Source organism: Lepisma saccharinum, chromosome 12, assembly GCF_977018435.1.
Source record: "Lepisma saccharinum chromosome 12, izLepSacc3.1, whole genome shotgun sequence".
NCBI lineage: Eukaryota > Metazoa > Arthropoda > Insecta > Zygentoma > Lepismatidae > Lepisma > Lepisma saccharinum.
In genome coordinates, this window is record NC_139240.1 from 54,426,657 (window position 1) to 54,442,736 (window position 16,080).

A 16,080-nucleotide genomic window follows, 5' to 3' on the forward strand; every position below is an offset into this window, starting at 1 on the left:
AAATGGCACAAGTCGTTCCGCGACTTGAAATAACCTGTAGTTGAAATAAATTTCTTGAAGTTGGCAACACTGTGCTGGCATAAATTGGCGTACGCTTGGGAGATGTAGAAAGTCAGTGCTCTCAATGTAGGACAGCGCCTAGTGGATAATAATGCGTCATTTTTTGGTGTTGTAATAGTGAATATGACGTTTGCCTGTGGGGGAAAGTTCGATCATCGGGATCCCTTCGTGTTAGCAGTTAATGGACTACATTAAAAATTAACGTCAAGATTACATATCGTGTAATGTGCTGCGTGTTATCGTAGGAAAATTCTGATCCAGGCATAACTATCTCTTGCAAAAGATTAATGTTCGCACATTTATCCTGGATTAGGTTGATACAATAATCGGTACGATAAAATCAGAGGGCTTGGGGGAGATACGGAAAAGAAGTTTGATTTTATTTCTGCCACTTTGGCTAATCACGACGATGAGTATAAGTGATGGTATGATGAAATTGCTGAAGAGATACTCACAACAAAGAACCCGGGACCCCTGACCTCGAAGCGCGCTGTGAAAACCATTCCGCCACGGAGATGGAAAAGAGGTAAAATAAGAAAGAAATAAAGAGGTGGAGAAACAGAGGACGTGAAGAGACCGAGAAGCAGAAAAATGAAAGGAAGATGCAGAGAAGCAGGAAAAGAAAGAAAGGTGCAGAGAAGCAGAAAAAGAAAGAAGGAGGTAGAGAAGCAGAAAAAAAGAAAGGAGGTGGTACAGAAGCAGAAAAATGAAGGAAGTAGAGAAGCAGAAAACAGAAAGAAGGAGGTAGAGAAGCAGAAGAATGAAAGAAATAGAGAAGCAGAAAAAGAAAGAAGGAGGTAGAGAAGCATAAAAAAGAAAGATGCAGAGAAGCAGAAAAAGAAAGAAAGATCCAGAGAAGCAGAAAAAAGAAAGAAAGATCCAGAGAAGCAGAAAAAAGAAAGGGGGTAAAACAGCAGGAAAAAGAAAGAAGGAGGTAGAAGCAGAAGAAAGAAAGGAGGTGTAAGATGCAGAAAAATGAAAGAAGAAGACAGAGAAGCCGAAAAAGGAAAGAAGGAGGTAAAGAGCAGAAAAATGAAAGAAAGATGCAGAAAAGCAGAAAAGAGAATGAAGGAGGTAGAGAAGCAGAAAAAAGAAAGAAGAAGGCAGATTCGATTTGTTGTTTTTAAGTCCTCTTTATACATGGAGAAGCAGAAAAAAGAAAGAAGGAGGTAGAGAAGCAGAAGAATGAAAAAATAGAGAAGCAGAAAAAGAAAGAAGGAGGTAGAGAAGCAGAAAAAAGAAAGATGCAGAGAAGCAGAAAAAGAAAGAAAGATCCAGAGAAGTAGAAAAAAGAAAGAAAGATCCAGAGAAGCAGAAAAGAGAAATGGGGTAAAACAGCAGGAAAAAGAAAGAAGGAGGTAGAAGCAGAAGAAAGAAAGGAGGTGTAAGATGCAGAAAAATGAAAGAAATAGAGAAGCAGAAAAAGAAAGAAGGAGGTAGAGAAGCAGAAAAATGAAAGAAGGAGGTAGAGAAGCAGAAAAAAGAAAGATGCAGAGAAGCAGAAAAAGAAAGAAAGTGGAAAATTGAAAGTGGAAACCTAACCTAAGGCTAATCGGGACTGAACCTACAGTTTAAAGTGGGATCCGCACCCCTTGTGCTTACACGGGTATCGAACCCATGACCCCTTGATTACAAGGCGAAGACGATACCACTGCTCCATCGGGGGGAGGTTCAGTCGAAGGCAGAGAAGCAGAATAAAGGAAGGAGGCAGAATACCAGAAGAAGAAAGAAAAAGAAGCAGGAGGAAGAAATAGAAAGTTGTAGGGACAGATAAAGAAAGACGGACATATGGACACAGAAGAAAGAAATATTCTGAGGAAGAAAGAAAGAATGTGTGTGTGAAAGAGAACAAGATAAGACAGAAAAAATATATTCTTATTCGCCATGGCTACAGATGCAGAGCTGAAAACTTTTAATCCACCACCTTCAGAAAATTCCCCAGCGACGTAATGAAAACAAGCGGTAAAGTTAGTAGTCAAAAGGGCTATCAAATTTACACATCAAAATTGATAATTTCACTGCTTCCACCTCATGAAACAAAAAGGCTAGCACGTCTCAAAAGACTTTCTTTTTTTTCTTCTGTTCTACCTCCTTCTTTCTTTTTCTGCTTCTATTCATCTTTCTTTATTTTTTATGCTTCTCTACACCCTTCTTTCTTTCTTCTGCTTGTCTACCTCCTTCCTTCTTCTTTCTGCTGTTCTACCTCCTTCTTTCTTTTTTCTGCTTCTGTACCTCCTCCTTACTTTTTTCTGCTTGTCTACCTCCTTCCTTCTTCTTTCTGCTGTTCTACCTCCTTCTATCTTTTTCTGCTTCTCTACCTCCTCCTTTCTTTTATCTGCTTCTCTAAATCCTTCTTTCTTTTTCCTTCTGTTCTACCTCCATCTTTCTTTTCCTGCTTCTCTTCATCTTCCTTTGTTTTTTTCTGCTTCTCTACGTCCTCCTTTGTTTTTCTGCTTCTCTACCTCCTTCTTTCTTTAGCTGCTTCTCTACCTCCTTCTTCCCTTTTTCTGCTTCTCTACGTCCTCCTTTGTTTTTCTGCTTCTCTACCTCCTTTCTTTCTGCTGTTCTACCTCCTTCTTTCCTTTTCCTGCTTCTCTACCTCCTTCTTTCTTTTTCTGCTTCTCTGCATCTTTCTTTATTTTTCTGGTTCTCTGAATATTTCTTTTTCTGCTTCATCTTCCTTTCATTTTTCTGCTTCTCGGTAATTTCATCATACCATCACTCATCCTCACACGGAACGTAAGGAATGAGTATAAATGTATGTTAAAATGTGGCCCCTGCCAGAATTCGAACCCGGGTTTATATGTTTCGCTGAAGTTTCTACGTAGTACATCTTCGATGTGTGCCATATCATAATGTAAAGAATATCTGTCTGGCACTATCTCTAATGTATGTACTTCAGAAATAGTACTGTTGTGGAATGTTGACAACATAGTAGTATGTACACAGTGTGTAAGAAAACAATTGCCACTACTTTGTAAACATCTTAATCGGTCTGATCTCGGAGTGTTTGGCAAGATATCAGTTGTCTGTTTCGTAAGAAATATCTCAAAACGAATATAATCTTTCGATATCTTGATCTACTTGTAGGTTAATAGCTTTTCTAAGAAAAAAATATTAGATTATTGTTCGTTGCAAGTCACTGTGTTTTTCTTAATTGATTGATTTGCTATATTATACTTCGCTTTTCACCACTTTTGGCTAATCGCGACGATGAGGATGAGTGATATGATGAGATGGATGAAGGGATACTTACAAAGATCACCCAGGCCCAGGCCGAGATTCGAACCGGAAACCCCTGCCGTCGTGCTGACCCCTCTGTCATAAATTTGACGAGAATGACAATCATGAACACAAGTCTACAGTACACAATGACAACCCATACAGGATTATAATGTCTGTGAGTCCAGACACCAGCAGTTACTTTAATTTTTTTTTAAATTACTGTGTTATAATGAATTCTATCTCTATGCTGTAGTCTACGTTACTCTGCTTGCTACCGGGTTTGAACCCAGGCGTTACGAGCTATATTCTACCGGGTTCTAACCCAGGCGCCATCCACCACGTTACGAGCTACAATCTACCGGGTTTTAACCCAGCCGCCATCCACCACGTTACGAGCTATATTCTACCGGGTTTTAACCCAGGCGCCATACACCACGTTACGAGCTACAATCTACCGGGTTTTAACCCAGCCGCCATCCACCACGTTACGAGCTATATTCTACCGGGTTTTAACCCAGCCGCCATCCACCATGTTACGAGTTACATTCTACCGGGTTTTAACCCAGGCGTCATCCACCACGTTACGAGTTACATTCTACCGGGTTTTAACCCAGCCGCCATCCACCACGTTACGAGCTATATTCTACCGGGTTTTAACCCAGGCGTCATCCACCACGTTACGAGTTACATTCTACCGGGTTTTAACCCAGCCGCCATACACCACGTTACGAGCTATATTCTACCGGGTTTTAACCCAGCCGCCATCCACCACGTTACGAGCTACAATCTACCGGGTTTTAACCCAGCCGCCATCCACCACGTTACGAGTTACATTCTACCGGGTTTTAACCCAGCCGCCATCCACCACGTTACGAGCTATATTCTACCGGGTTTTAACCCAGGCGTCATCCACCACGTTACGAGTTACATTCTACCGGGTTTTAACCCAGCCGCCATACACCACGTTACGAGCTATATTCTACCGGGTTTTAACCCAGCCGCCATACACCACGTTACGAGCTACAATCTACCGGGTTTTAACCCAGCCGCCATCCACCACGTTACGAGTTACATTCTACCGGGTTTTAACCCAGGCGTCATCCACCACGTTAAGGTTAAGGCTAAGGTTCTTGTTCCAGGGCTGGTCCCTGGAGACACAATTGGGGGCGTTAAAACCTTAGTCGTACCGGATTTCACCCTCTGTATTAGAGGGTAGGACCCGTTGACCAACGGCCGACGAGTCAGAGGTAGAGCAGTTAAATTAAAGAAACACTAATTGAATATTTAAGTGACTGAATTTTATTTGGCAAGCACTCCAATAGATTACACTGATGAACAAATTCAAACTTTTTTTTTGCTCCTTTGAATGAAAATAGGTGATTATTTATACGACTCCGCTGAATCCAAATCGTTTTCCCTGGATTTTCATTTTTTGTTTTTAATAAAAATTTAATTCCCTTTGTAATAATACATCGAAATTTGAAATTATTTTTGTTTGTTTGCTCATGAAATAAGATTTAAATATTGAAGTGAATAACTATGAAATATATAAAAAAAATATATATATATTGTTGTAATCCCGTCTTACCTGGGATCTGAGGTCACAGGGATGTTTCAATAATACATTTTAGGTAGAGCTTAATTGTATCTGTTAGCTGAACCTGCTCCGATTAAGAGGGAAGAGATATGGAAAGTTGAGTTAAAATGTTATTTACGTTTGTTCATACCTGGTAGGCGAGTGATGTTCTTGTCCAGATGCTTCTTGCAGACCGAATTGTGACTGATGCCAAGGTTCTATCCTGCGACTCTTGGCTCACCAAACCGAGCGATCCCGCGCGACTCGCTGCATGCTAGCCAGCCGTAAATTCGTGTTCCGTCGTCGTAGTTCAGTAGTTGTAATGTGTTGTAGAGTAAAGTGTAATCAGAGACTAATGATCCAGAGTGAGCGTCGAATGAGAGTCAAAATCCAATGAGAGTCAAATGAGCGAATATAATCCAAATGAGAGCGAGTTCGGGGAGTGACCTCCCTTTTATAATCTTAGGCTTCGAAACGTTGCTAAACCTTTCGAACACGCTGGATCTTGTTTAGATCCACGCATTTGCCTTTCAGTCATTGCTTCACGGAAGTTACACAGTTTGCGCATTCTTGGGATCGCCCGCTGGTCGGACAATTCCAGGAAATAAACAAGCGTAAATATTCTCTTGACAAGGTTTTCTCATATCCGTAATCTCCATATCTCTACATTCCCCTTGTTAAGTTAATCGATCCACCCTTTGATGGTCGACCAACCATCTCCGGAGGAGGTTATATTTAAAATTATCATTTATTAAAATTCCAAAATCCGTAGAATACCAATACATCAAACTATTCACCATAAGATTCACATCACCACCAAAAAAAATATCGAGATCACCAAAATATTCATATCATCAAAAGATTCATAGCACCAAAACACCGTTGAGAAAAAAAAAATAAAACACGTAGAGAAAAAAATAAATTAAAACTGTAGGTCAAAGCCTCTTGTGTACTCAAAGAGTAGGAGCACCAATAAACGAAGTCTTGAGGCATATAAAAAAAATCGTGTAGTATTGACACATATGGACACATAACTAGTTTTGAACTGAAACATGACAACACCACAACATGATGACAGCTGGAAAAACACAGGTCATTATACAGTGAAAGAACGGCGCACAACACACGTGGGTTTGTTGACTGTTTGAGGGGTTCAAAGTACACATTGAAAAACACACACGCATAAGGTTGGGCGGAGCATTGAGCTAACGTCACCATGGCAACGCCGGAGACTGCACGTCGCCATAGGCGGAGCGTACTCTGCAGCAGACGATAAAACACAAAACAAAGACTCTTATCTTACACAGGGCGTGAAAATGTAAATCCACTAAAATATGGGTCAGCACCCGTGGTCACAACCCTGGCGCTGTATACGACATATTTGTTTACTAAATAGCTGAGCCTGACACTATTTGATGGAGGCCGAACACTGGAACACACTTGCGGCCGATGAAAATGACCATGCGTACCACGTGGTGGCAGGTAAACAAGCGCAATACGCACTGAGTGGCATGGACTTTGCCGATGTAGGTCGCCGTGACGTCATGGGAATGGCAGGCTGTAACTCAAGCGTACGACGTCGCTGCGGAGACTTCCTGGGTAAAACGTTCCAGTTCTGCAGCGCGGCCGGGATGATGGAAAAAAAAATCAGCTGATCGGTCCAGACAGGATTGGGTCCGTCGGTGCTGGAAGTCCACAAGATCGTCATCCGTTCACTTCGATGAGCCAAGATCTCTCTCTCGGAAGCACAGGCAGGAGGTCGTCGTGGTGAATGATCCGGCAGCAATCGTGGCGATGAGAATGAAACAAGCGCAAAAAGGGAAAAAATTAGGAAAATGTAAAAGGTAGTGGAGCAGAGTTATAATAAATGATGGCGGGTGATAAAGTCGACAGAAAAAGGACTTTCAAATGAAACTGGGGAAGAATTTTGGGGGGAGGGGAGGTAGTATCTGATCGTAGTGACGGCGAAGGGTCGGGGTTACTTATATGACGCAGAGATTTTTAAGAGGACCTGTTTATGAATGACAGGTTTACATGAAGAAAGTTCGCCGTGGGGGCAACGGGGGGGGGAGGAGTTGGAATACCCGGACTAGCCGGGAATGAAATGAGAAAAGGGAGGGGAGTTCAGTGATAATAGAACGAACTAAGTGATTACGAGACATTTCCGTCTGTAATATGTGTAAGTGTCGTATATAAAATAATTGCAAGAATTTTACATGTATTGTGGGCAAAGGATTAAGCGCCTTCGATTCGCTGCTAACCAACAAAAAAAATTTGAAAAATAAGTGAAAAGAATAAGTAATAGATTTATATACAAGCTCATGGAAAGAGAAAGTAGGTTTTAATTTCATGGGATATGAGCTATACCATGTTGTATGCTATGAATAATTGAACTATAAAATTAAAGGAGAAAGTGGGAACATTTGCCTATATTTATTATATGTTTTGTTAACATATTTAGTGCATTGCAGCTTTCAAAGAAGCAGTTTGCGTTACACTTGAGCGTAAATAAAAAAAATATTTGCTATGGCCAAAAGCCAAAAGTTCAGCAAGTTCTACGTAGTTCATTTGTTCTTTAAATCGTTCATCTTGTTCTATCTTAGTTCTTTCTTTCGTTATTTCTTTGTACTCTTTTTTTTTCATTTGAGCGTATATGTACCAGCAAATGGGAAAAAAAATGTTTGCTAGTTAGAACCATAAACGCGCTAAGTACTTATGAGTCAAATCAGCTAAGTGATATGTTCTGACTATTACTATGCGTATAATCGCAGATTATAAAATAACATTAAAATATCAGGAGAAATTAATTATTAGGCAAGGAATTTATTATAAATGTTCCGACGATTGAGATAGCATTCTGTAATCCTGGGCTTGTTAAAATAAAAAATGAGTTCGTTCTGACGCAGAAGTGCAGGGCGAGCACGGGAAGTGAAGAAGGGGGGGGGGGGGTAAGCGTGGGAAAATGCTGGATCATGGGATGTTAGCATGTGCAATGTACGTAGCGAGGAGGTTAAAGAGAGTGATAACGGAGTGGAGTGTTAATGAATGTTAGTGTATATGTTAGTGGGGTTTTTATGGCACTAGTCGTAGCGGGCTTTGAGTCTAGAAATCGTAATCGTATCAGTTTTTTCTTTGCTTCTTCCGTCGATGAAAGTAACTTCATAGGAATTCTCGTTAACTTTTCGAAGAATAGTTCCTTTGTACTTATAAAAGGACGCAAAAGCTTTTGACACGCCGGGAATCGGAGTGGCATCTAGAATCCACACATGTTGGCCTGGTGAGTACTGTATTTGCCTAGAAGTGCGGTCTGTGTATTGTTTCTGTTGTTCGAAACGTTTGTGTAAGTTGTCATGAGCGGTCTTACGTATGGATGTCAGGAGTTCAAGTCTTTGTGCGTTCGTCTGGGAGATATTGTCAGGGTTCGAAGGAAGGACTGCGTCTGCTAGGATCCTTGGGTTGTAGCCAAACAAAGTAAAATACGGGCTCTGGAGGGACCCAGAATGGATTGTAATGTTGTGGCTGAACGTGGCACTAGCTAAATAGTCACACCACGAAACCTTCTTCTCCAACACAAAAACTCTCATGACTTTCTTTAAGTAACTAAATGAACTCTCAACTAGCCCATTCGTGAAATGTGCACAAGTATCTACATATTTTAGTTGTACGCCTGTATTATTAGCTAACTCCCGTAAAAGTAAACTTGAATTGGGTGTTGAGCGATCTAAATAGATCGTTTCCGGGAGGCCATGGACTAGAAAGACTTTCTCAACTAGAACTGTTGCTATGTTTTGTGCATCATGATTAGCCAAAGGAGCTGTAATGACGTACCTAGTACAACTATCAACTACCGATAGAAAATATTTGTATTTGTGCGTTTTAGAAGAGACTAAAGGTCCACAGACGTCAATATGAATTCTTTGAAAAGGAATTTGGGCAGGTTGAAATGTTTGTAGGGTATGTGGTTTAGAACCTTGTGGTTTCTTTGAAATCTGACAAGGGATGCAATGTTTAACCTTATCGTACACAAATTTCTTCATATTAGGGAAAAAGTAGCGCATAAGCATTAAATTATATTACTTTTGTGCGCCTTGGTGACTTCCATTCATTTTATGTGCATGAATAAGATCGAATACTTGATTTCTTAATGCATGTGGAATACAAAGTCTATCCCCATAACCAGTTTTGATTTTATTAGTCCTGTATAAGACGCAATTTTTGAAATACATAAGAATAGGATTTCCCTGGATTTTCATTTTTTGTTTTTAATAAAAATTTAATTCCCTTTGTAATAATACATCGAAATTTGAAATTATTTTTGTTTGTTTGCTCATGAAATAAGATTTAAATATTGAAGTGAATAACTATGAAATATAAAAAAATTAAAATATATATATAGAACCGATTTTGACTGTTCAATGAAGAAATTTCATGCAAAAAAAAAAAGAAAAAAACACATTTTTACTCACATTTTCAAAGTTTCTTTCTTGAACTCTGCCGTTTGTAACTGCCACCAGAAACATCTTCCTTGAGGTTCCAACAGTAGTCTGCTAACATGTTCTGTACCGATTTTCCTGCATATCGTTTCTCCATGACAGAAATCTCCTGGTGAAATCTCTAGTCACATTCGTCACTAATCGCGCCCAAGTTAGGGGGGAAAAAGTTCAAATGCGAATGTAAAAAGTGAATTTTCAAGGACATATTGCACCCCATGCGCTGATAACACTTCAACAAGTTCTTCACAAGTTCCTTGTAGTTGTCAGATTTCACATTTCTAAGAAAATTACAGCATACTTGTCTGAAAGCTAACCATGCGCATTTCTCTTTTTCTGTTAGCAATTCCACAAAGTTGTCATCATGAATGATCTCACGAATTTGCGGCCCAATAAATATGCCTTCTTTTAACTTACTATCACTGAGTTTAGGAAATGTTTTTCTCAAGTACCCAAAACCCTCACCGTGTTTATCCAAAGCCTTAACAAAATTTTTCATCAGCCCTAACTTTATATGCAACGGTTGTAACGAAATCTTGTCTTTCTCAAGTAGAGGGTGATTCCTAACACTCTTCTCTCCAGGAATTAAGTTTTTTCGTATGGGCCAATCCACAATGTTGTAATGTTTATCTTTTGCCCGGCTGTCCCATTCGCAAAGAAGGCAACAAAATTTTGTAAACCCAGACTGCATGCCTAACAGTATACCAATCATTTTGAGGTTTCCGCATATCTGCCAACCATATTTTTCATTAATTTATCATTTTTAATATTGTATCCATATTTTCATATGTTTCCTTCATGGTGGAAGAATAGGCAAGGGGTACTGATGGCTATATATTACCATTATGCAACAATACTACTTTTAAACTATTCTTAGATGAATCTAAAAATAGTCTCCACTCGTTTGGGTTGTGACTCCTTCCAAGTTCTTGCAGAAGGCCGTCTACATCATTGCAGTAAGTTAACTCATTACTAACAGAAAAAAAAATGTGTCAGTGATTGTTGGCGTTTCCGATATGACACCTTAACACCATCTTGTAATAAATTCCACCCTCGGAGAAGAGAACCTAATAATTCCGCTTGAACTTTAGAAAGGTTGAGGTCTCTGACTAGATCATTTAGTTCGGATTGGGAAATAAAGTGAGGTATAATTGGATCAGGAAAATTTGGATTGGTGTTTGAATATGAGGGTCCAGGTTCGTCATCTGGAGAAGCACTGCTTGGTTTTGTTTCATCCATTGTCCATTCTTTACGAGGCTTAGGAATTGGTATAAAATCATGACTCATAAGTTTCTTGGCTGAAGGAACATCAGGATAAAATATAGAATGTTTTGATTTTGAACTACGTATATCCCACTATGTTTGTTAAACAGAAGTAACAATCCGTAGTATGATCTTTCTGTTCTGTCCATATTACAGGGTTTCCGAAGGGCATTGATTTGTGAGTGCCATTAAGCCAAACAGGTAAAGTTCGCGAACAATTACAACAAATTTTACCTGGTGCCCAGCTTTTTCCCTCATCTACTTTACTTCCAAAAACTCATATGCTTTTTTCACTATAGGAGTGATAGTATTTCTCTGTGACTTCAGTGTAAATTTCCCGCAAACATAACAAAACAAGTTCGGGTTATTCACACATTTGCGTGACATGGTGAACTAATTAATTGAGTTATAATATATTTCTTTAAAAAGCAATTATGAATGCTCTTATCATTTTGTTAAAATACAACTTACACTTCACTTCACTATACACAATATTACATTTACAATTTCACGAACATACACAAACATAAAATACGGCTACTTGCGAAGGCTACTCGCGAAGTTATCGGAAAGGAAGTTAAGACTCGACTAACCCACAAAAGAACAAATTTTAACAGAGAAACAGGAAATTACTCTACTGCAAGATGTTTCCTCCATGAAATATTATGTGCCAGTCATAAACACACAAGGTCGCTAAAAGGTTCTTATCCATTTGCTAGGAACCAAACGTTAAGCCGGATGAGGAGCAGGGTGGGGAGACCTGAAATCATAAAACTATAAAATGTGGGTGTTCTGCAAAAAAATTAGTTGATACAGGAAAACGGATGCGATATTCGTTATCAGCACATCTGAATACATACAGATCACTTAGTTTTATTTAAAGGAGTATTTCATTGTTTATCAGTGTTATAAAGAGGGAGAAGTTAGGGGCGAAGGATTAGCACCGTAAAGGGGCAGATGCTTATCTCCGGAAAGCCTGGACGCTGGAACGGTCGGCTGGGCGCTGGTCCCGCTGGCTGGCCTGAGGCGTCTCGCCTCTGGACAGGCCCCGGCTTGGGCCCCACGGCTTCTGGGCGACCATGTAGACGATTCTCCCCGTCCGGCACTGTCGCGATCTTCGTGACCCGATCTTGATCCTTGGCGTTCTCCTTGGCTTCTCCTCCTGAGGCAGGTTCTTAAACCCATTTATAGTGCTTTCGGGAGTTGGGAAATGCTTAGGTATGGCCGGTAACAAGAGCCTCGTTAACTTGCAAAATGCAGTTTAGGTTATACTACATGGAAGAGAGGTTGTCTTTAGCAAGGACAACTCATATACGTACTTTATTTATACATTAAATAACTTAGGTAATTTTGATTCTACTTGTAAACTTTCAAATTATCTAATACTATTTGAGAATTTTCATATAAAAAAGTGAAAAAATTAGGCCACTTCACCATAAACTGCAAACGCTTAAATAATCACTCCTCTCTCTAGTCTGCTAAACAAACATACCAAGGTGACAAGACGCACGTCTTACGGAAAAGATTGCCCTGTTCGAGGGACACTGAACTGACGGGTGACATATTCATGCAATATGCTTTCAAATGCTCACTTGTTATTACTCTATAATGCTCAATGATCCTAATTTCGTTGGTAGGTACCTCACCAAAGGATGATCCCAAGTAGCCTCAGTCTTGTATTTGGTATTGTAGTGGGTCTGGCAGGCTTGATGTAGTGGTACCTCTTCCAGAAGCAGAAATACTGTAGGAGAAAAGGTGTGTATTGTCCGGAAGCATCACTGATCTTCGTCAACTTCAAAGATTCCATCTTGAGAAAGACTGCACCTGGTTATGAGCTGAAGAACCATCATAACAAACTGGAAGGGTGTACCTATGCTCCAGAGGCCAATCTTTCTCGTCAGGGACCCAGAACTTGTGAAGCAAGGGACTTCTTCCATTTTGCTGAACGGAACATATTGATCACCGAGGGAATTGATCCGTTGCAAGGTAAGAGCTTGTTCAGCCTTAAAGGGCAGAGGTGGAAGAGGATGAGGATCAAGTTGACACCTACTTACCCCTCTGAAAAGATGATGATGTTCCCTCTGGTTTCGGCATCCGCGGAAGAACTCCACGCCTTCTTAGAACCAGCTGCGGTCAGAACAGAGTCCTTGGAACTCTAAGATGTCATAGAAAAGTTCAATACCGACGTTATCGCAACGTGCGCGTTCGGCATCCAGGTGAACTCGCTGAAGAATCACGATGCCGAGTTCAGGAAGATAGGGAAGAGGTTCATAAATCTGGTTTCCCGGAGACACTGAAGGTTTCCCTGGCTTTGACGATCCCGTCCCTTTCGAAGGTGTTGAAGATAGTCTTCACTCCTCAGGAGATTGCTGACTTCTTCAGGGGCATTGTCAAGGAGACGATGTAGTACAGGGAAACACGGGGCATCGTAAGATATGACTTTATGGACCTGCTAATTCAACTGAAGAAGAAAGGGAAAATTGACGACAATGAACAGGAAGGTGGCAAGAACGATCAATTGGACAAAACATCTAGTGAAGGTAAGGATTATTTCCGTTCAATAGAATTTCCTTTTAATCTACAGGTCGTGTAAAAAGTTTATATTTTTTATGGTGCCATAGTCTTCTGCCACTTTGGAATCCACAATCTATAATTCAACATTAGAATAGAACCTTAAATAGAAACGTGTTTGTGAATCTAAAATTTTCCAAGAAATCCAACGACGCAATCCATTTTCATTTACTTGTAATGATTTCGAAGTTATGACTGTTTAAATTATCCATATACTTAAACATACTCAGGCAAAGTCTGGAGTCAGCCACATATCCTAAAGCGCATAATGTAACATTAAGCGTATCACTGAAGTTACATATTCGAACAATAAATGAACTTGCACCTTACAGTACTCTATTTCTCAAACATCTTTAATAAAAGTACAAAAGTCGAAATGTTACCCAGAATTTTCTCACGGAATCCAATAGTGACATTGTAACGTGACACCACAATCGCAACTCCAGGGTATGGAGCCACGAATTAGGTAACACACAGCTCCTTCCACTGGGTAGACATTTGAAAGCATCAGTTCTCACCCAGGGATCGGGATTAAGATGATCCTCATTCCTCCAGGTGGGTAACCACCGAGTTGCAAATACAAATCAAAACTTTAAATTTAAAACGTCCAAAAACTTTAATACCGAATCTCGCGCGTTACATACTTATTCGCATAAATTACAGCAAATAATATGTTGGGTCCTGCTCGCTCGAAGGCAGTGATAAGTAAAATTAGACACTACAGAATCAGGAAGACGTCAATTGCTTACCTCAGGCGCGAGGCACAACATAACAGTGTGTTCTTTCTTAACAATGCTACCAACTGATATCATAAAAATAACGCAAGGAAAATCCCGATAATTTATGTGTCAGATTAATGTTAATTAGCGATAGTAAGCTTAGGTTGTGGTGGCAACAATTGAGAATGCCAACGTGGAACTTTTGACGTCGCCAAATACACGTAGCATCATTCCCCACTCCTATCATAAGCAGCCTATAACTAACTAACTAACTCTCTAGCCTTCTTAAACCCGAAGGTTCATGGCTGCAGCAACACAGGCCTTCCATCTGTCCCTATCTTGTGCAAGATCTATATACTCTTTTCCATCCCTACCGATTTCCCTTAGGTCCATCTCGATGTTGTCCCTCCATCTTCGTCTTGGCCTTCCTACTGGTCTCTTACCATCAGGTTTCCCAACAAGAATCCTGTAAACTCCTCTTTCCTCTCCCATTCGTGCCACATGGCCTGCCCACCTAAGTCTTCTTGATTTAATTATTCTAATAATGTCTGGACATGAATACAAATTATGTAGTTCTAAATTATGTAACCTTCTCCACTCACCTGTCTCCTCATCCCTTTTAGGTCCAAATATTTTCCTAAGGATCCTATTTTCAAATACTCTCAATTTATGTTCCTCTTTCAATGTAAGGGACCAAGTTTCACACCCATATAATACTACAGGCAAAATTACTGTTTTGTATATTTTAACTTTTAGTTTCTTAGATATTAAACGAGAAGACAAAAGTTTATGAAGAGAGAAGTAACATGCATTTCCTGAATTAAGCCTACTTTTTATTTCCTCTTTAATATAATTTTCATTTGTTAATATTACTCCTAAGTATTTGAATTTGGAAACTGTTTCAAACGAGTTGTTATCAATAATTAGATTTTGATTATTACCTAACACTTGGTTTCGGCCTGTAAGCATATATTTAGTTTTCTCTTTGTTAACTTCCAAACCTATCTCTTTAGCAGTTTTGAAAAATATTTTAGCATTTTTCTTAATTGTATTCACATCATCCCCCAGTAAGTCTACATCATCTGCATATGCTAACAACTGAGTCACACCATTTAATTTTAGTCCTTCTTTTGTTTCGTTTACCTTCCTAACAGCATATTCTAAGGCAAAATTAAAGAGCAATGGAGATAATGTATCTCCTTGTTTTAACCCATCATGAATTGTAAATTTGTCAGACATATTAATACCCACACGAATTTTACTTTCTGTTTCACTGGTGCATATTTTTATCATACTAACAAGCTTCTTAGGTATTCCAAACTCTACTAATATATTATATAATTTATCTCTTTTGACCGAATCATATGCTTTTTTGAAACCAATGAATAGCTGATGGACATTTTGATTATATTCCCACTTTTTTTCAAGTGTCTGTCTGATGTGAAAAATTTGATCTGTAGTTGATCTGTTGCGTTTAAATCCACATTGATAATCACCTATATTTTCATTAGCATATGGGGTTAGTCTTGTTAAAAGAATGTTAGATAATATTTTATATGTTGTTGAGAGTAGAGAAATTCCACGGTAATTATTGCAGTTCATTTTATCACCTTTTTTTAAACACAGGAACAATTATGGATTCTTTCCACTGTTGAGGGATTTCTTCTTTATTCCATATTAAACAAATTAATTTATGAATTTGACATATTAATGAATTTCCACCATATTTAATTAACTCAGCTGGTATTAAATCAATGCCAGGTGCTTTGTTATTCTTTAGCTTTTTAATAGCATCTTTAACTTCAGTCAAGTTAGGTTCTGGAACTAAAGGTTCTGCTGTGTGGACTTCATTTACTTCTGATTTATCTCCTACATGGACATTTAAAAGGTCATTAAAGTAGTTCTTCCATCTATTTAGAATATCGCTTGGGTCAGCTAGAAAATCACCGTCTTTATCTTTTATCAAGTTTACTTTAGGTTGCCACCCCTTTCTAAACTCATTTACACCTTTATATAAATCTCTGATTGCTGTTTATTTCAATTTCGTTAATTTTGCTTTTCAAGTAATCTCTTTTTTTACTTCTAAACGTACGGTTAACTTCTCGCTTTATTCTATTATAATTGTTTAGATTTGTATCATCAGAGTTATTTAACCACCTAAGTCTAGCCTGATTTC

General features: G+C 39.2%; 1 protein-coding gene across 1 annotated transcript in view; it reads right to left on the reverse strand.

Moving 5' to 3' along the window:
* Positions 1 to 16,080, reverse strand: part of LOC145996343 (uncharacterized) — a 49,027-nt gene that overhangs the window by 13,604 nt on the left and 19,343 nt on the right. The window contains exon 6 of the mRNA XM_083132775.1: positions 11,597 to 11,807. Within this exon, the coding sequence (XP_082988901.1) occupies positions 11,597 to 11,807 (211 nt within the window). The remainder of the gene's footprint in view (positions 1 to 11,596; positions 11,808 to 16,080) is intronic.